This window comes from Adiantum capillus-veneris, chromosome 19 (genome assembly GCF_014529385.1).
Source record: "Adiantum capillus-veneris isolate H3 chromosome 19, ASM1452938v2, whole genome shotgun sequence".
NCBI lineage: Eukaryota > Viridiplantae > Streptophyta > Polypodiopsida > Polypodiales > Pteridaceae > Adiantum > Adiantum capillus-veneris.
Genome location: NC_140949.1, coordinates 110,649,140 through 110,670,564, shown reverse-complemented (window position 1 = coordinate 110,670,564; position 21,425 = coordinate 110,649,140). Strand labels below are relative to the sequence as shown.

Below are 21,425 nucleotides of genomic sequence, written 5' to 3'. Positions count from 1 at the left end.
GAAAGAGCTCTTGGCCGTGATTCATGCGCTTTCTGGCTGGAAGCACTACCTCTTAGGTGCTGATTTTGTTGTCCAGACAGACCATCAGACCTTGCGATACTTCTTGACACAGTCAAAGTTATCCGAAAAGCATATGCGATGGGTAAACATTCTTTCTATGTTCCACTTCCAGATTATGCATGTGGAAGGCAAGAAGAATGTTGTGGCTGATGCGTTATCAAGAAAGCCACAAATTTCAGCCGTGTCAATTCCTTATCATCATGAGTTAGATGACATGAAGGAACAATATACTAGATGAAGATTTTGCAAGGATCTTTGCAAAGTTGCAAGAGGGGCAACATCATGAGCACTACCTCCTCAGAGATGGTTTTATGATGATGCATGCCAGACTTTGTGTCACTAGGCCATTGCGACATAAGGTCATGGAAGAGAGTCATGTCCCACCGTATGCAGGGCATCGTGGTATTGATGTGACAGTTGAAGCGGTAGAGACATTCTTCTATTGGCCTACCTTGAGGAGAGATGTGGATGCCTTCGTGCAAGCATGCGTGATTTACCAAAAGGTCAAGTTTGACAGGCAAAAGGCACCAGGGTTGTTACAACCACTGCCGATTCGGATAAGCCATGGGAAAGCATTGCTATGGACTTTATCTTTGATCTTCCAAGAACCCCAACAGGGAATGATGATATATGGACCATTATCTGCAGGTTCAGCAAGGAGACCCACTTTATCCCTGTCAGGAAGAAGATAAAATCTGACCAGATGGCACGATTGTTCATGTACAATGTCTTTAAGTACCATGGTATGCCACAATCGATTGTCAGTGATCGTGATCCTCGCATGACCAGTTTGTTCTGGAGAGGATTGTTTGTGTAAGGTGCAGCGGAAGTGAATGTTGAACTTTGCTGAAGAAGAGTGCTCCGAACTGTGTTCAAGGGTTCCTTTTACTTACGGAAGGGAGAGCCTTCCGTTCCTTTAGTGAGAGAGTGCAATGGACACAAACAAAGTGGTGAACACTGTGAATGAAGGTGCATGAGACTAAGAGATAGAGAGAGAAGAATACGACTCTCTATGGCAAGAGTGGTCTACTATTGATTGCACAAATCTCTACAATGCTTGGACTTGCCGACGATGAGACGGGCTGAAATCTGAAAACGCTAATGGCTGAAATCTGCAAAACTTTATCTGCTGAATTCTGACTCTATTCATGGATGTCGATGACGACGATCCGACGACAATGTGCTGAAAACACAGATGCTGAAATCTGCGTTTTCCGGGCTGAAACTGTAAACCTTGATGAATCTCACCTGCGACAAGGATCTGTTGCGGAAAGGTGAGATCTGCGCGGTTCGGGTGTTCTACTGCGATGCTTGACTGCTGAAAACTGAAAACGCTGGTCTACTTGTTGATCTTGTCGCGATGGAACTGCAAAATGCTAAGGGCTGAACTACAATCCAAAAAGGCTAGGGCTGAATGTCTTCCTGCAGTGGGAATCTGCTAAAGCTGGGCTGATCTTCTGTGTGGCTGTGGAATTTGCTATCTTCTGTTGTCGCCGGGGCTGAACTGCTGTACAAAACGCCAGGGCTAATCTGTCTTGCAAAAATGCTAGCTTCTCAGATGGGCTGAAATTGCTAGGTCTGTTGCGGGGGTTGGTCTTGCTGAGAAGTTACCTGTTGAGCAAGTGCTCCTGCTGCCCCTTCTGCCAGAAAGTGCCAATGCTAGGTTTTCTTTTATACTTCCTTGCAAAATTGCCCTACCTAGTTCCCAACAAAAGTCACTAAAAAATAATAAGTGAAAAATGTCAAAAATAGGGAAAATAGGTCTATGTATTGTAAAAATGCTCATGATGGGTTCTGGCTGTAATCTGTTGATCATGCTGTGTGCAACCAGAGGATATGCATCTAAGTGTCTGGACATGCACGGTTTGCGAACAGACTCACAAAAGTGCCAGATCACTTCCTATTCTAGACTGACTTGACTGAACTGAACCCTGGTCATGCTGTAGCTTGTCCACGGACACATAGGGTTGGATGTGTCACGTGACAGTTTGAGAACATGGGCACTACGCTCAATTTCTCGTCTTCGTTTCATCCACAAACTGATGGACAGTCAGAAGAGGCTAATTCTACTGTCTTAGATCTGCTAAAATGCTATGTGTCAGATAATCAGGGCAAGTGGGAACAATATTTGCCTATGCTTGAGTATGTGTACAATAATACGGTGCATTCGTCGACTGGCAAAGCACCTTTTGAGATTGTTAAAGGTGGCAAAAAAGTTCCTTCCATTTTGTACACGAAGGACAAGATCTTTGAGGCAGATCGATATGTTGAGAATATGGATGAGATGTACAAGAAAATGCAAAATAGAAAAAGGCTGCTAATCGTCACTGTCGTGAATTACTGTTATCACTTGGTGATTGGGTTCTGTTCAAAAAGGCAAGCTTAAAGAAGATGAAGGCCAAGGAACGACTGTTTCCTAAGCTCAACATGCGTTACTATGGGCCTTTTCAAGTGCTTGACAAGATCAGCGATGTGGCTTATAGGGTGAAATTGCCTGATGCGTGGAAGATTCATAATGCGTTTCACGTGAGTCTTCTAAGACCCTTCGTGGGTGATGTGCTAGAAGATATGCCAGATGAGGATCAGCCAGAAGTTTAGGAACTTGATGAGATCCTAGTACCTGAGCAAGTTTTGGCACATAAGGACAGAAAAGTTAAAGGACAAGTTGCAAGACGCTACTTGGTGAAGTTCAAGAACTATCCGCCTATGGATGCAAAGTGAATGGAAGAGCATGAACTGTCAGAGTCACCAAATGTATTGCAGCTTTACCTTGAAGCCCTTGGGTTACAACCTACTTATGTCCCAACCCAACGTGTGCAAAGGAGGGATAATGATAGGGCTAGCACATCAAATGTTCATATGAATTCAGTGTAATAGATGGAAATGACAAAAGTATGAAGGTCCCATTAAGTCATTTGTGTCTATGTGTTACGACCTTTCTTGCGGATACATGCGATGATAAAAGAGTGCTAACAACACAAGATCATCAGTGGCGTGTGTTTATGGTATGCAATCGAGGACGTTTGCGATTTCAAGAGGGGGGTATGTCACGCGAGGACGTGGCAACTGTTAACTATGTCACGAGGACGTGGCAACTGCTAACCTTAGTTGTTGGTTTCTTTCCAATGATTTTTGTTTTATTTTTGAGACCCTCTTTTTGAAGTTGCAAATGGTCGGACATTGTATGGCCAATGTGAATGGTAGTTTCACCGCAGATGGGAAGTTGGCCGGCACTAGAATTCATATAGTAAGAGGATGTCCAGGCTCAGTTTAAGATCATATAGGTTCCCCCGCCGCACTTAGCAAGTTGGTGGATTCTAGGAAGTGAACTCAATAAAGGCATAAAGCCAAGGTGGGTCACCAAAGGAAAGTACCCGACAGTTGGGCCACATTGCATTTTTGGATGCGGTCCCAATGGGGATAGATGGTCATAAGATCAGTGGGAGCCCAACGGAAGCATCTCCTAAAAATTAGGAAACTGCTATTTTGGGCCATGAAATTTTTTTGCGTCATTACCTCCAGAATGACAAGGGAAACATTTTACAACTCTGCCGCAAAGTCAACTTGGCAATCAATGTGGAGATTTTTAAGCGGCAATCCCGAAACGGGAAATTGCTTGTAAATGTGCCAAGTGGCACAAAATGGTGGACTTTCCTCATGCAAGAAGAAATGGCGCTGATTTTTGTAGCTAAGAGGCCTCATTTTGCATACTGTCTCACAGGTTAAGAGCTATTGTGTGCACACTATCCCTCTCATGTACATTGTAGTGCAAGAAGTGATGTCCTGCACACTCTACACTGCTCTCTCTCTCTCCCCTACGTGCAGTAATGTGATGCCCCACAAGAGGGCTCTTCATTTGACTCATGTACAGCTGTGTGGTTACATGCGTTTTTGTTGAGGCAAGAGTCTCTCTGAGCAGGAACAGGAGTAGCTAACTGCAACTCCAAAAGCAGGCATTGGTGAGGTGGTAACCTCACCGTACAGGTGCGATTTCAATGCTGGTTATACGCTGTATTTTGACTGTTTTTGAGTCATATGGACGCCAGACTATTGGGAACAGTGCCCCACTAATAGAGGACAGTTCGGGGATTGTTTAGGGCTGAACATAGGGCAAAAATGTAACGTGCACATCTAACCCTATGTGCATGTGGAGACAAGCTACTTCGAGTCCAAGGTTCATGTCGTTTTAGGAAGTGTTCTGGCACCTTTGTGAGCCTGTGCGCAGGTCGTGCATGTCCAGGCACTTAGAGTAGCTGCATATCCTCTGGTTGAACAGAGCATGATCATCAACATTTCAGTCAGTAGCCATCATGAGCATTTTACAATGCACCGAACCTATTTTTCCTATTATTAGCCATTTTTCACTTATTATTAATAAGTGACTTTGTTGGGAAACTGGGTAGGGCAAATTTGCTAAGTTAATATATAAGAAAACTTGCAGTCACTCAGTAGAGGCAGAAGAAGAAAGGAGAGCACAGGCAACCTCTTGCAGCAGGCTCTCTAACCTTCCTTCTCAAGCAAGAACCTCAGCAAACACTGGCGTTTTTCAGCAGATAAACCCAGCGTTTTCAACATCCATTCCAGCGTTGCAGATCAGCCTTTTTGGACTAGCGTTTTCCAACAGCCCACTTCAGCGTTTTGGAGCAGTCTTTTCCAGTGTCTTTCACCAGCGTTTTCAGCAGATAAGAGCAGCCTACATCAGCGTTTTTTCACCAGCATTTTCAGCAGATAAGAGCAGCCTACGTCAGCGTTTTTTCACCGGCGTTTTCAGCAGATAAGAGCAGCCTACTTCAGCGTTTTTCAGCAGACTTAAAACATCGTTTTCAGCCCTGCTGCTGTGACAGCGTTTCAGCCAGCCGTTGTACTCGCCCTTGTCGTCACCGTCGTCTCCTACCGAGAACCTCTTTGCATCATAGCATCAAGAACTTGCATCAGCACCTTGTATCGGATTTGTGCAATCAATAGCATAGACTTCTCTCGCCATCGAGAGAGGGGCCCTTGGAGGAGGGTTTGACAACTTTTTTGGTGTCGTATTCTTCTCTCTCAATCTCTCAGTCTTAGTACCTTCATTCACAGTGTTTATCCACTTTGTTTGTGATCATTTGCACTCTCTCACTGAAGGAACGGAAGGCTCTTCCTTCTGTAAGTAAAAGGAATCCTTGAGCACAGTTTGGAGCACTCATCTTGAGCAACGGAAGGCTCTTCCTTCTGTAAGTAAAAGGAACCCTTGAGCACAGTTTGGAGCACTCATCTTGAGCAAAGTTCAACATTCACTTCCATTGCACCTAACAATGGTAAGAGCTTTAGCAGTGTTCTGTATCACTCAAGGAAAGAACCACAAGATTTTTTTTTTTGTTTGTTGCGGTCGCACGTAACCCAAGTCCACTTGGGCGTGTCGATTCCTAATGGTGTTTTTGAAGAGTGACAGGATTCCCAAGAAAGAAGGGCTTGTCCAGCCTCCCCTTGTTTCTTTTTTCACTTATTGAGAGCGGACTATCCACTTAGCGGCCGGCCACTCGACGTGAGGTGGGAAAAAGAAACCTTGGTGTGAGCGCAAGGCCGCCAAAGGATACGCCCGCGGGAAAGAGTAGAGCTCGAGTAAGAGAAGATCCTTCTCTAACACAGATTGCAAGTGAAAGAAGAACCTCAAGAACCTCTAGACCTCAAGAACTCAAGGAGCCAAGAACCACAAAAACCCAAGTTCCTCGTGAACTTAAGAACCCAAGATCTCAGTGTATGGTCATCACCTGAAGCGGAATGGATACTTTGCATGAAGGTGGTGAGCCTGAAGGAGGTGAACCGGGAGGTTTTTCCGACCCTCCCCCTTTCCCATCTACGCCACGATTTGCACCAAATCCGATTGTCATGTGACACATCCAACCCTATGTGTCCGTGGACAAGCTACATCATGACCAGGGTTCAATTCAGTCAAGTCAGTCTAGAATAGGAAGTGATTTGGCACTTTGCATGTCCAGACACTTATATTAGATGCATATCCTCTGGTTGCACACAACATGATCATCAGCATTACCATCAGAATCCATCAGGAGCATTTTCCCCTAGTTCCCAACAAAAGTCACTTAAATTAATAAGTGAAAATGTCAAAAATCGGAAAAATAGGTTATGGCAAATTTGATAAGCTTGTATATATAGAGACCTAGCGCTAGCACTTTCTGGTAGAAGAGGCAGTAACAGGCACCTTCTCAACAAGACCCCCCACCGGCGGTAAACCTAGCGTTTTCAGCCAAGGACCAAGGATGAGCCAGCGTTTTTATTTGCAAGCAGATCAGCCAGCGTTATGCTTTTGCAGATTCAATCCGGCAGTAGCAAAACCAGCAGAAGGCAGATCAACCTTAGTGTTAGCACATTGCACAGCAAGGGACTTAGCGTTTTTGCAGGAGGATCCCAAATCAGCCTAGCGTTTTTGCATCTACAAGAGTCCTAGCATTTTTGCAGATCTTCGCGACAGAACCATAGTAGACTCAGCGTTTTCAGTTTTCAGCATTCACACTCCGCAGTAGCACCCCCAAACCTCGCAGATCTCACCTTCCCGCAGCATTTCCTCGCCGCACGGTCAGATCCCGCGAAGTTTGCAGTTTCAGCCCGGAAAACGCAGATTTCAGCATCTGCGTTTTCAGCGTGTCGTCGTCACATCATCGCCATCGACATCGTCACCGACATACAGTCAGAATTCAGTAGATACAAAATTTGCAGATTTCAGCCATTAGCGTTTCAGATTTCAGCCTGTCTCGTCGTCGTCCTCATCGTCGGCATGTCCAAAGCATTGTAGAGATTTGTGCAATCAATAGTAGACCGCTCTCGCCATAGAGAGTGTGGCCTTCGGACAACATTCTGGTGTCGCATTCTTCTCTCTCTATCTCTCAGTCTCATGCACGTTCATTCACAGTGTTCACCACTTTGTTTGTGTCCATTGCACTCTCTCACTAAAGGAACGGAAGGCTCTTCCTTCCGTAAGTAAAAGGAACCCTTGAGCACAATTCGGAGCACTCATCTTGAGCAAAGTTCAACATTCACTTCCACTGCACTTTACATTGGTATCAGAGCTTTGGCAGTGTTCTGTATCACTCAAGGAAAGAACCACATAAATTTTTTTGCTTGTTGCAGTCGCACGTAACCCAAGTCCTCTTGGACATGTCGATTCCTAATCGTGTTTTGAAGAGTAGAGGAAACCAAAGAAAGAAGGGCTTGTCCAGCCTCCCCTTATGCCTCTTTTCACTCATTGAGAGCGGACCGTGCACTTAGCGGCCGGCCAATTGACCGGAGGTGAGCGCAAGGCCGCTAAGGGGTGTGCTCGCAGAAAAGAGCAAAACTCGGGTGAAGAGAAGATCCTTCTCTAACACAGATTGCAAGCTAAAGAAGAACCGCAAGAACCTCAAGAACCGCAAGAACCCAAAGACCCAAGACCCACAAGAACCCAATTTGCTCTTTAATGAGAGTAAGGGCATCGTCAGATTGACCATCTTTGTCCTGAGAATTCGGCATGGTTACGCCTCAAAGGGAATAACGAACAGGAGCAAATTCTCGGAACAACTTCTGGATGGGTATTCCGAGAGCGGACACTATGTTTAGAACGGGTTCCAGCTCTGGGATCGGTTAATAATCTCGGGTTCTGTTCCCGAAGAAATTTTGCTGGAATATGTAAGTCGTCTTCGGCTATGACGGCAAAAAGTCTCGCGCGTGCAAAGTGCACACAAGGCTAGCGCGGGAGAGTGGAAAAGAGGGTGACGCCGGCAATAAACGAATGCGTGAATTCATGTTGATCTGGTGGGTTTTCTCTTTGTTTTTTTAAGTTAGTTTATTCGGGGGTTTATATGATCAAGTGAGTTCGTCCACATGGGCTTCTAAAAAATTGTGTAAATTTTGGGGTAGGCCAACCAAGTTTGGCCGTGCACCTAATTACATCCAGCGGACAAAACTTAAAAGCAAGTTTCTAAGGCTAAATTTTCAGCCAGCGTAAAAATACTCTATGGCGTAAGTTCTCAGCCAGCGTAAGAATTTATCCAGCAAAGAAATCAGCCAAGCGTCCAATTGTTCCAGCACAGAAATTCAGCCCAGCATTTCAGCATGGCAGCGTTTTGAGGGGTGCGTCGCTTCAGAAGAAAAGGGGGACAGGCTGCTTGCTGTGAGTGTGTTCGAGTGAAGGGGTGCGAGAGCAGAGGTGCAATCAGCTCAGTGTTTCCAGAATTCAGCCCAGTGTACGTCTGAAATTCAGCCCTCAAAGGGGTGCGCAAAGGGTACGTCTCCTTGTGGAAAGGGTGCGAGCATGGGCGAAGGTGTGGCTGCCTGTGGGGTTTGTGCCCTTTCACATGAAGGGGTGTGAGAGCGGGCTCGAAGGGTTACCACCCAAGGGATGGGACACGTAAAGAGTCACCAGCATAAATTCACCCGGTACGTGATACACACGCATCTGTGTTCTCTCTTTTATAACATTGGAAAAAATTTCAAGTTACCTCATGCTCATAGTTGTGTGTATACCACCTTTCTTCTGCTTCCATGCAACGCCGGAAGAGGGGGGGAGAGTGTAGCGGCGAGGGTGAGAGGCTCACAACCTTCGGGTCCCGGAAAAAAGTTCTCTCTGATACCAGTGTAAGGATTCTAGTTGCTAATCCTTCATTAATTACTTAAACTCATGATTAAGACTTAAGAAACTTGAACTGTACTAAAAAATAAGACTTATCTGTGTTGATTGATTGAATGTGTGATACAAGGGCTCCTTATAGAGGAGACGAAGAGAGACAAATGAAAAGACACGTCTCTCCAGGTGAAGAGACATGACTTTAGACGTAAAGACACATCCTTTCGGCGAATAGCTGCAACCATAGGGTGAAGAGTCGCACCCGTAGAGCGAAGGGGTGTGACCAGTCGTCGAAGGAGTGTGGCTTTTGGCGAAGAGGCATGTCTCTTGAGCGAAGGGTCGTGACCATCCAAGTGTAGGGGTTCTCTTTGGCATGGCACTTTGCGTATCTGCAACTAGGAGTAGATGTAATACTGTAACATAGTCACAATCGTGACAATCGTCGTCGTTGTCGTCAAGTACCACCACATCTAGAAGCATTGTACCAGACATTTGTGCAATCTAAAGCAAATACCTCTCTAGCAGTAGAGAAGGAGGGCCCTTGGAGCGGGGTTTGGGACCCCATTTGGTGTCGTCTCCTCTCTCTCTCTCTCTCTCTCTAGCACTCTCACGCACTCACTCAGTTTGCATTCCACTCTCTTGTTTGGGTCATTACACATTCTCTCTCTAAGCAAGGAAGGCTCTTCCTTGCTCTAAGGTCAAAGGAACCTTGAGCACTCACTGATCACTTATCCTGAGCTTACACCATCATTCACTTCCATTGCACATTATAATTCTTTGTTCCCTTCTTGCCCATTCTCCTGATCCCCGTTCCCTGTTCCTTGTTCCATGTGGCTATGTTTGCCAGAAGGTGGCTATGGTGAGGTGGTTTGCCCAACACATGTGCATAGTCGGTTTGAGTAGCTAGGAGATCTTCCTTCTTTCGTGTCAATGAGCTTCTCTCATGGCTTGAAGTGAAGAACTAGAAGAGGGTCCTTTATTCTATTATACCTATCAATTTTTTTCCAAGAGTGTGAAGAGCAAATAAGGGTTATGAGTAATTGAAATAAAAAATAATTCTGGATCCAGATCTGGTATTGGCTTTTGTTGTTGACCTGGAGCATGTGTCAAATGTTTTTTGCTCCAATTTTTATTCAATTGCAAGAACTTTCTCTAATTATTGGTGTGTCTTATTTCAGGCACCATTGACTGAAGAAGTTGTTTTCAGAGCATGCATGATCCCTATTCTACTCTGTGCCGGATTCCAGCCTGTTGCAATCATCTTTCTTTGTCCATTGTTTTTTGGCTTAGGTACAATTGTTTTGTTGTTTTGGGTCTCGTTGCTGGGATCAAATAAAACATACATCGACCAAAGTTTTGCTCGGATTTGTTCATTTGTGGAATGTATATTTTTGTGATGTGGCTTATGTTTCATGCTCTGCTCGCAGTATAGAGGTGTATGTTTGCCTCCCTTAAACTTTTGTTGTTGGGCAGCTCATGTGAACCACTTCTGGGAACTTGTACATCATCAGAACTTAGACAAGAAGAGGGCTTTTCTCATTGTAGGTAAGTGAGCTAGTTTAAAAAAAAGGAAAAGATACATAAGCACAATACTTTTATGCTTAAGTGACTCAATATAGGTATTGATTGAAGGGAATTGCGGTAAAATGTACTCTTTATATTCTGTGCTTTGTTTGCATTTGTTGATTCTATTTCCAGCCAAGCTGAGAAGCTCACTCAGTTCAGTGCTGGGAACACTAACTTCTGCCACTTGAAATTTTCACATTTTTGTTTAGAGTGCTAGCCTTATGATGGCTCACTTTTACCTCTGTTCTGATAGTTCTCCTATGTGTGTGAAGAAGTTTTGTTTTTTGTGATAACAAGGTCAAGATCACGTAGGCACGTTAAAACATATAAGACTCCTAGCAAGTGTGCGTAACTTACATCTTTACCCTTGAGAATTTCAAAAAGTCTCCACAAGATCACGTAGGCATGTTAAAACATATAAGAATTCTAACAAGTGTGTGTAACTTACATGTTTACCCTTGAAAAATTCAAAAAGTCTAGACTAAACAAGGGAGAAGAAGTAAAATCTTGCTTGTAAATTGAAAGGAAAATGTGTTTATTTAGAAAAATGAATTCTATCAAGGCTAAACCAAAGAAAGTTAAAAAAGTGGATGAAACCTTGGGAGGTTGCTCTAAAGTCTGCAAGATCCCAACCTTCAAACAATGGCATGATTTCTTTCAGTCTTTAATACTTTTAAGCCCCACTTGAGAGACACATGTCCAACACTAGGAGATGCATTACCTTTCATACTTCTTCCCTATGGCTTGTTTTAACAAGCTAATAAGTTCTTTGTTCTGCTGAGTGTATTGTTTTCGGTTTTCTGTTTTTGGTTCATTCGTCAGCTGTTTTCCCTCATTCTGTCGTTTTAAATTTTCCTCATGTCTGCTTGTCTTGTGTTCTTCTTGTTTGTTTCAGTTTTTCTTGTCATTTTGGTTTGTATGTGTGTGCAGCATGCACGTGTCCAGGGGAAATATATCTATGAGAAAGTTTCTTTTCACTTCAAGTTTGCGGGATTAAATAACCTTTTTGTAATGTGCCATTGGTGATACTTTCGCAGGTGCCCAGTTGGGGTATACGACCATTTTTGGTTGGTATGCTTGTTTTTTGCTCATTAGAACAGGTATTAATTTGCTTCAAAGAAGCAGTCTTTGTTCCATAATTTTGCTTCTTGTTTAAGGCTATTTTTGTAATTTCTGTACTGTGTTTTATGAAGGCAACATTCTAGCACCATTAGCTGCTCATGTTTTCTGCAACATAATGGGATTTCCTGATTTGCCAGGAGTGTTTCAAAGAGGAGGTTATTTCCTTAACCTTGTTGGTCTAATTTCCTTGCTTCTTGGGCTGAAAATTTTGCCTTCATGTTTCATATCGTTAGTTGCGCTCTTTCACACCATTAGTTGTACCTGATTTGCAATCCTTTTCTGATAAGGTGATTGTTACTCCTGCTTTAATCTTCTGTTCTTCAGTGTTATTGAACTCGTGTTTGGTTGTTATAGTTGATCATGGAAGTTATGGTCTTCTGCCTTGCAGTTTTAGTTTCCTATCAACTAGCATGCCATGCTTGTTTCGTGTTGTTTTAGGAGGGTGAGACAGAAGTCAGTGAACCCAGTGGATTGCTTAATTAAGGTTGTTTTGTCCTTGTTACACTCAATAATTTTTAAGGACGAAGATTATGCTCATGCTACCTTAGATTATATTTGTGAAAGTGATATCGGCCTCTGTATGAAGTTTATGCTTGGATGTTGTTGTGTGTGGTGGTATGTGTGAGACCATTCGCTATGCTAAATTCTACCCGACTATAGGGCGCACTGATGATGCAAATACCTAGTTGATACTATTATGATGATGCTGGAATGTATATAGTCTTGTCAAGGATTACCCTGGATCTTCTACCATTGTAGTTTTTTAGAAGTGAATTTGGGCTTCTTTAAGGCTTCAATGGAAGCGCATGGTTAGGTAAGGAAGTAGGCTTGTTTGTTCTGTTCTTTCTGGTATGAAGTTGTACAGAACCATTTTTTAGGCTCACTTGTAATCTCTTTTTATAGGATCAAGACTCTGTTTTTTGCAGCTGCCGGGTTGACTTTGAACTTTTAAGGGCCTTAGTCACTTGTGCCAAGTTTCTAAGGGCGTTACTTGATTTATTTCCCAACCATCGGACGTGCTCTAGTAGGGAAATTGTTTGGCCTTTAAAACACAGGTTGTGGGTTCAAACACTCTTTCTACTGCTGTTGTAGCCCTCCTTTGTAAGGGGTGAGTTGTGTGTTTACCTGGCCCCCTTGAGAAGGGGGAGGGGCCCGGGAGTGTTCCCATGGTAATTTGGGGTAAGGGAGGATTCTAGGAAGAGAACCTTTCATAATGTTGACAACACCTTAATTTCATTCCATTGAACAAAGCCTTTTACATCAATAGGAGAGACACTATACTCAGGGTTGACTCAAGGGATGACATCACCTCTAGTTGCATCATGCCTGCATAGGGAATTTCGACCCCTCTTTTTGGAGATACCTTTTGGCGAGAGAGAGAGAGAGAAATGAAATGAAATGTTATATTAACGTCTTCAAAAGGCCAAAATGACCTATGAGACCAATCAGTTACAAAATAGTGAATCTAATACCATGTCTGGGTACAAAAGAACTAGAAAAGAACTAGAAGTGGAACAAAATACTACTACTACTACTACAATCTAAAACTACGTGGGTGTAGCAGCTGATACAATAGGTACCCGGTAAACTGGATGTAACAGTGTGTGAAACAAAGATGGAAGAAATGGTGAGGATCCATCCTCATCTGCACTCTGGATGTCGAGAGAGTATGGCTCGAATCTTCTGTTGTAGTCTCCGTCGATGCTGTGTAGCTCCTCTCCTCAGTCGCGGTCGTCTGTATCTCTGTAGCTCCAATGCTCGGTCGATGAGAGTGCCAGTAGTGGTCGAATGAGTGTGGGACGAGCTCTGCAGTGGTGGCTGCTCCTCTGGCTATCCCATATCTAGTGAAAAGAAATCTGTAATGTGTCTCTGGGACTGCCTCTCTCTAGCTCTCCCCAGTAAAGTGTCTCTATACCTGTGGAACTCAAGTAGATATAGTCCAAGACATCTCTGATCCTCATAACTCATGACCCTAGATAGAGGACCAAAACCCTCTCTGAATAAGCAGTGGAAACGCCCCCGTATCTCATAGAACACTGTGCAATGACATATGTAGTGCAACTCTGTCTCTGGCTCTCTCTGGCATAATCGGCATATCCTGCTGTCTGCTGGTATCCCTCTGAATCTACCAGTCTCAATCTCGAGCTGATGTGAGGATGTGCGTATCTGACCAATGGCACAACGCAAACCATGAGACATATGTGTGTCCATGTAGCTGGGTCGAATCACAAACCCATCTCCTGTGAGGTGGAGAAGATGCTCTCTATAGAAAGCCATCTTCGTGCTCAACTCCTGAGGCGGCTCTATCCATGTCCTCCTGGTGTCGAGCTGGATCAGGTCCTGACGAATGAGTCTAGTGATCTCCACCCGTGTAAGAGACAGCGAGGGTGCCTGAAGAGAATACTGGAAAGGGGGCAACCTGTCCATGGTGAAGCCATGCGTCTGAAACCATGAAGTCATCTGTGCATACCAGCATGAAGTGTCCCCCTGTAGAGCTAACTGTCTGGAAGACTCAAGGGCCAGTCTAGCATATCTGTCTCTAGTAGTATCCCATAGGCTGTGCAAAAAGGACACTGATCTGGTAAGCGCCTCAATCTCCATGGGGGGGGCAGCTAGCTCTGCTCGAATGATCGCGTGAGGTACGGAGGCCTTGGCTCTAATCAATCGGGAGATCATAGATACCAAGGGCCTCTCCATACGTCTCCAACCATCCTGGCCTACAGAAGGTCCCCATACCTGTACCCCATACATCATAGCTGAGGCTACTAAAGTATCAAAGAGCCATAACTTTGTCCGAGGTTCCTGGAATTGAACCTGCGAACACATCCTCTCCAAGCCTCCCAAGGCCACATAAGCTCTGGTCAGTCTAGTCTCTGCTGCTCTCCCCAAAGAAAACCTCGGCCCAGTGAAGACTATCCCAAGGTAAGTGTATGCATCTGTATACTCCACAATCTCTTGACCATACGTGAAGGTCGGTGCCGATCTCTTGATCCACTGCGGTGTGGTGTTAAACACCATGACCTTGGTTTTACCAAGGTTTACAGACAATCCACTATCCTCTGCAAAACTGTGTAATGCATCCAACTGTCGCTGCATACCCTCTGGTGAGTCAGAGATCAAGACAATATCATCAGCATATAACAACAATGGGATCCACGTCCCTGCCAGCTGGGCACCTCTATCACCCTCTCTGTCAATGTAATCAGACACCTCATCAACATACATACCAAATAGAGTAGGAGACAATGGGCAACCCTGTTTCACCCCGATAGTGGAGTGAACTAAGTCAGATATCCCCTCTGGGGTGCGTACATGTCCCATCACTGATCTGTATAAAGCCATAATCCCCCAAATCAACACTATGGGCACCCCCATCTCCTGCAGTCTGCGCATCAGTCGAGCTCTCGGTACCATGTCAAATGCTTTGCGGAAATCCACAAAGCTACAATAAATCCGTCTCCCATGTGACCTGCCCTCCTCAATGATAGCTCTGAGTGTCAGAATATGGTCAAGAGTGGAGAAACCCCTCCTGAAACCTGCCTGTCCCTTTGCCCGTACACCCTCACCCTCTGTCCAGTTACTCAACTGCTGCTCAATAATGGATGCATACAATCGTGCCAGTGTGTGTCCAACCATAATAGTGCGGTAATTTCCAGGCTCTGTAGGATCACCTGCCTTGAATATAGGCACAATAGTAGACAACCTTCAAGTCTCAGGTAATCCCTCACACATGGCACGATTGAACAACACTGCAAGAACCTCCATCAGCATATCCCTAGCATGTATAAAGTGCTCCGCTACTAGACCGTCATGATCGTAAGCCCTCCTGGTCCTCATCCTGTCAATGGCTCTCTTTACCATCTCAGTGGTAAAGAAGGTGCTCGTAGGTGGACATGGCTCTGTAGGATCTGGAAGGGGATCCTGCCCAGGAACCGTATATAACGATGTCGCGAGAGAGAGAGAGAGAGAGAGAGAGAGAGAGAGAGAGAGAGAGAGAGAGAGAGAGAGAGAGAGAGAGAGAGAGAGAGAGAGAGAGAGAGAGAGAGAGAGAGAGAGAGAGAGAGAGAGAGAGAGAGAGAGAGAGAGAGAGAGAGAGAGAGAGAGAGAGAGAGAGAGAGAGAGAGAGAGAGAGAGAGAGAGAGAGAGAGAGAGAGAGAGAGAGAGAGAGAGAGAGAGAGAGGAGAGAGAGAGAGAGAGAGAGAGAGAGAGAGAGAGAGAGGAGAGAGAGAGAGAGAGAGAGAGAGAGAGAGAGAGGAGAGAGAGAGAGAGAGAGAGAGAGAGAGAGAGAGAGAGAGAGAGAGAGAGAGAGAGAGAGAGAGAGAGAGAGAGAGAAGAGAGAGAGAGAGAGAGAGAGAGAGAGAGAGGAGAGAGAGAGAGAGAGAGAGAGAGAGAGAGAGAGAGAGAGAGAGAGAGAGAGAGAGAGAGAGAGAGAGAGAGAGAGAGAGAGAGAGAGAGAGAGGAGAGAGAGAGAGAGAGAGAGAGAGAGAGAGAGAGAGAGAGAGAGAGAGAGAGAGAGAGAGAGAGAGAGAGAGAGAGAGAGAGAGAGAGGAGAGAGAGAGAGAGAGAGAGAGAGAGAGAGAGAGAGAGAGAGAGAGAGAGAGAGAGAGAGAGAGAGAGAGAGAGAGAGAGAGAGAGAGAGAGAGAGAGAGAGAGAGAGAGAGAGAGAGAGAGAGAGAGATGCGAGCTTGACCTTTCGGTGGCTGACTCTGATCCTAGAAAAACACAAACCTCAAGATTGGACTCTCTTCAAGAAGGCATTCTATGCTCATTTTCTTCCTCCAGATTTTGAGCAAGAAGTAAAGAAAGAATGGGACTGACTTTCTCAGTTAGAGAACAGAATTGTTCCACAATGTGTGGATAAGTTTTGCAGCATTCTTCTGAAAGTTACTTTATTCAAGAAGATTGAAGATTCAAAGAAGATGCGGAAGTTTGAAGCTGGGTTGCATGATGCCTCGCAAAAGGCTTTATCTTTCTTATTAGCTTTACTTGAGGGATGTGATGTAATCTTGGGAGTGCCTTGGCACTACAAGATGCATCCCATCCCTGATTATGTTCAGAAAACCCTGTCCTTTGATCATAAAGGAAAGCAGTATGTTGTGATTGCAGATGTAGGTCATTGGCGTATTCCCATTGCCAACCACATTGCACTTAAGAAGGAAGTTGCAGAGAGACACACACAGCTTGGAGAAGACGAAGGAAGCTCAAGGCACACAATAGAGAGTGTATTACTTAGTGTGCAATGGAAAGATAGATAGCCCTAGAGTGATGGGCGTATATACAATGCACGGGGGAAAAAACCTCCTAAAGAGGGGAAAAATGCCCCGGTGGTCCTAGTGTGTTCACACACATCACTACCACATGTATATGGTAACAAATCCCCCCTGGAGTGATGCGGTGAACGAGAGCTGGCACATGAGTATAGGGAAGTGCCATGCCCTGAGGACATGATCACTCCACAAATGGGAGTAAGCCCAAAGCTTTGCGGAAAGCTTCAAGCTTCTCACGAGACAATGCCTTTGTGAAAAGATCTGCAAGGTTGTCCTGTGTTGGCACATAAGCCAAGCTGATCTCTCTTGCTGAGAGACTCTCCCTGACATAGTGTTAATGCACCTCAATGTGCTTTGTGCGAGCATGAAAAACTGGGTTCCTCGCTACTGCCAATGCGCTCTGACTGTCAGTGTAGATAGTGTTGGCAGTGTCCTGTCCAACACCCAAATCAGCCATAAGGCGTCTGAGCCATACACACTCAACCGTAGTTGTGAAGACTGCTCTGTACTCAGCCTCACAACTCGAAGTGGCCACAGTAGGTTGCTTCTTGCTCAACCATGATATACATGAATTGCCAAGCATGAAACAAAAACCACTCGTGGACACTCGCGTCAAAACAACCAGCCCAATCTGAGTCCGAAAAAGCATGTAAGTCTGGCGGCAATGATCCCCCCTTGGGATAAAACAAGCCAAGATGTAAATCCTCCTGACAGCCTGTCATTGCTTAGACCCTGGGCTATGCATAAATCTGCTGACCTGTGAGATTGCAAACTGAATATCCGGCCTCGTGTTGCATACATAAATGAGGCAGCCAACAGCAGTTTGGTAAAGAGTGACATCAGCAGGATCGCCAGCATCATGTAGACTCAACTTCAAACCTGTTTCCATGGGAGTGGCAATAGGTTTGCAATCCTCAAGTCCAAACTTACATAGCAATGTCTCTATGTAACTTTTCTGACACAAGGCAATACCACCATCACACTGCTTAAACTGTATACCCAAGTAATGATGCAACAACCCCAAATCTTTCATCTTGAAAGTAGCATTCAAATCAGCCTTAAATTCAGCAATATGTCTCTCATTTGGTCCAGTGATCAACAAATCATCGACATAAAGAACCACAATGAGAAGTACATCATCCTCACGCTTTACATACAATGTGCTTTTTGTTGGACTGTTACGAAAGCCTCGGTTAACCAAATGAGTGTCAGCTTTCTCATACCAAGCACGAGGAGATTGCTATTGTAAAAGACTTGGACACTCCAAGTCAAGAATCAACCGCGACAACACCAAATAACCACTTCAAAACAATTCACAGATCACAACAGATTTGCACTGGCCCAGCGGAGTTCCGTGCCTAGAGATATTGGCCCCAAAGACTGGCGCCCCTTTCGGTATTTCTTTTTGTATTAATCAATCATCAAAGTACAAGAGAGCGGTTAGGGTTTCACTCTTAGACTTTGCGTCAAGATGCTCTCAGAAGTGAGACCCTCGCCACTTATTTAAAGGTTACAAGGGATGCCCAAAAGCAGAGCCCCAAAAGCTTTTAAAATCAAAAGCAGTAGTCCTCTCTCTCTCTTTAGAGCAAAATTCGTGTCGCTCATCATTTCAAATTTTTTTTTTTCATAGCCTCCGCGATTTCCAAAAATTAGGGTTTTTGGCAGAAATTAGGGTTTGCAGGAATTTTAGGGTTTTTTGGCAAAAATTAGGGTTTTTGCAGTCCACGTCATCACTTTGTGACATACCCCCCTCTTGAAAGCATTGTAATCGACCGCGATTACGCCTGCAAAACTGACAAAAGCCATAAACCGTCTTAGCAGACACTGATTGTTAGTACCTACGTACTAGGAACACACATCTAGCACATGTACGAAATCGACAGTCATATCACACGACATCACAGGACATCACCAGACATCACAGGACATCACATGACATTCAACATTCATTCGGATCTTAGACCATGATTTATCGGCAATGTAGCTAGCAATCACATCTAGGTCCAATCGGGACCTCATCGATGTCCGATTGACTAACCCCTATTGCAACCATGTCTATTCGAGATCAATCAGACCAAAATGCTGCAGTCATTTCGGCTATCAGTTCCTGCACTCACAAGAAGTCAAGAACAAATCAGTATCATTATCAGGAATTCCATTTCATAAAGTCATCAAGCAGAATACTGTCAGCTCTCAGTATCCCTGAAGCTCAAAGAGACATCAGTGACTTTAGTATCAAAATCGAGGCATCTGTTGACAAGGGAGCGGAGTGACTCCCCTCTTGTGCATCCCACTGCACCAGATCTCCGGCCAAGCTGAATTTCTGGGTTCTGTTTGGAGTAGACTATGCTAAACCAAAACATCGGGGTAAAGTTTCACAATCCGAGGAGTATCTGCTAGGTCCTCCTCCTCCATCCACTTCGCATCAAATGCAGGAAAGCTCTTGAACTAAACCAAGAACCGCCTTCGGACTTTACCTTTCTTCGTATCGTTATGTGCCAAAATCTGTTCAGAACAAGGATCTCCTCGTTTTCTTCCACTTCGGGTTGCTCATTAGGCTCCCCATCATCAGGCACATCACCCTTAACAGGGTTCAAGAGACTCACATGCAATGCATTATGAATCCTCCAAGTATCTGGCAGGTTCAATCGGAAGGAGACATCATTTATCTTTTCAGTAATCTGGAAAGGTCCGTAGTATCGCATACTAAGCTTTGGAAAAAGCCTCTCCTTTCCCTTTTTCTTTCGTAGGCGTGCCTTCTCAAAAATAAGAGCACCCAATCATCCTCCTTCAATTTCAAGTCGCGACGATGGCGATCCGCTGCCTTTTTCTGTCGTTCTTGAGACTCGTTCAAAGTCTCGCAAACCTTGGCAAAAGCTGTATCCAAATCTCGCGAATATTCATCCGCTTCCAATATCTAATCTTTCGTGCTCAGGAAGGATAGAACCTTCGCAGCACTTTCAACAATCTCACATGGCGTCTTCCCCGTCGAAGAGTGTACCGTGTTACTGTAGGCAAATTCCACCAAAGATAGGTTCTTTTCCCATTGAGTCTTCTGATTCGAGATACAAGACTTCAATAAATCTAAAATCACTGAATTGGCAATCTCAAATTGCCCGTCAGTCTGCAAGTGGAACGATGACGAGAACTGCAACTGCGTGCCAATGTTCTCCCAAATTGCCTTCCAAAACAAACTCATAAATCTGGGGTCTCTGTCGGAGACAATCGTCTTATACGTGCCATGTAATCGGAAAATCATCGTGATCATTTTGTGTTCTTGGGAGATCAAAAATGAAATCCATTGCAATACTTTCCCAGGGGTGGGTGGGTGGGGTAAAGGCTGTAACAATCCCTGTGCCTGATGCCTGTCAAACTTGACCTTCTGGCATACCAAGCAACTGCGCACAAACTCTTCCACATCCTTTTTTAGTCTCGGCTCAAAGAAGTATCTCTCTACCCCCTTCATGGTGGTAGCAATGCCGCGGTGACCCGTAAAAGGTGGACAGTGGCATTTAGTCATAACCCTTTCCCTCAACGTCTGTGTAACGCACAACATAGTCTTTTTCATGAAGTAGCCTTCGCAAAGGGAGTATCCAGCTATTGTCTCCCCATCCCGTATCCGTGTGAAAATATCTGCAAAATCTGTATGTGTGGCATACTGATCGACCATATCCTCGAAGCTCCTATGATGTATCGCGGAAACAGCCAGAACCAACGGTTTCCGAGACAAAGCATCTGCCACCACATTCTTCTGTCCCTGCACATGGACAATTTGGAAGTGGAACTGTGACAAGATGTTCGCCCACCGCATCTGCTTTTCCGAAAGCTGCTTCTGTGACAAGAAGTAGCGCAAACTCTGATGGTTTGTAAAGACAGTAAAATCCGCTCCGAGTAGGTAATGCCGCCACTGAGTAAGAGCATGGATAACCGCCAATAGCTCTTTCTCATAAATCTGTGCTGTCATCTCCGGCTTAGAGAACAAACGGCTCTTGTAAGCTATGACATGGCCTTCTTGCATCAAGACCGTACCCAGACTACGACCACAAGCATCACAATAATACTTCAAATGACATCTGCAAGTCCGACAAAGTCAAAACAGGTCCTGTAGTCAATTTCTCTTTCAATGTCTGAAAGGCAGTCACCTCTGTCGGTCTCCACGAAAAAGGTACTCCTTTCTGTGTCAAGGTATGCAAAGGGGAAGCAACCTCTGCAAACTTTCGTATGAACCTCCTGTAGTACGAACACAGTCCCAAGAAGCTTCTAACTTCATGGACATTCCTCAAATCGGGCCAATCACGGATAGTCTCTATCTTGGCCGGGTCCATTTGCACTCCTGCTGTGCTGACACAATGTGTCCCAAAAAGTGTATCTTTGGTAGGAAAAATTCACTTTTCTTTGCATTAATCACTAACGTGTGATATCGTAATGCCTGAAAGACTTGAAGCAGATGATCTCTTTGTTCTGCCTCATTCTTGGAGAAAACAATGATGTCGTCAAAGAAAGTGCCAACAAATAGCCTGTACTCTCGAAAATCCTGTCCATCATCCGGTTAAATGTCGCAGGAGCATTGGTTAAGCCAAAAGGCATCACGAAAAACTCAAATAACCCAAAAGTTGTCCGAAAAGCTGTCTTGTAGACATCTCCTGGCGCTATCCTGATCTGATGATATCCACTCTTCAAGTCAATCCTGCTAAAGCACGAGGATCCCTGTAACTTGTCGAGTATATCATCGATCCTAGGAATCGGAAATCTGTTCTTGATGGTGATTTCGTTGAGAGCGCTATAATCGATGCACATTCTCCAAGATCCGTCTT

General features: G+C 44.7%; 1 protein-coding gene across 6 annotated transcripts in view; it reads left to right on the top strand.

Annotated features, from left to right (window-relative positions):
- FACE2 (farnesylated protein-converting enzyme 2) overlaps positions 1-21,425 on the top strand; it is a 48,197-nt gene that overhangs the window by 7,988 nt on the left and 18,784 nt on the right. For all 6 annotated transcript variants that reach the window (XM_086491109.1, XM_086491110.1, XM_086491112.1 and 3 more), the window contains exons 4-7: positions 9,835-9,946; positions 10,130-10,201; positions 11,260-11,322; positions 11,416-11,499. In XM_086491109.1, coding sequence (XP_086347235.1) covers positions 9,835-9,946; positions 10,130-10,201; positions 11,260-11,322; positions 11,416-11,499 — 331 coding nt within the window. The remainder of the gene's footprint in view (positions 1-9,834; positions 9,947-10,129; positions 10,202-11,259; positions 11,323-11,415; positions 11,500-21,425) is intronic.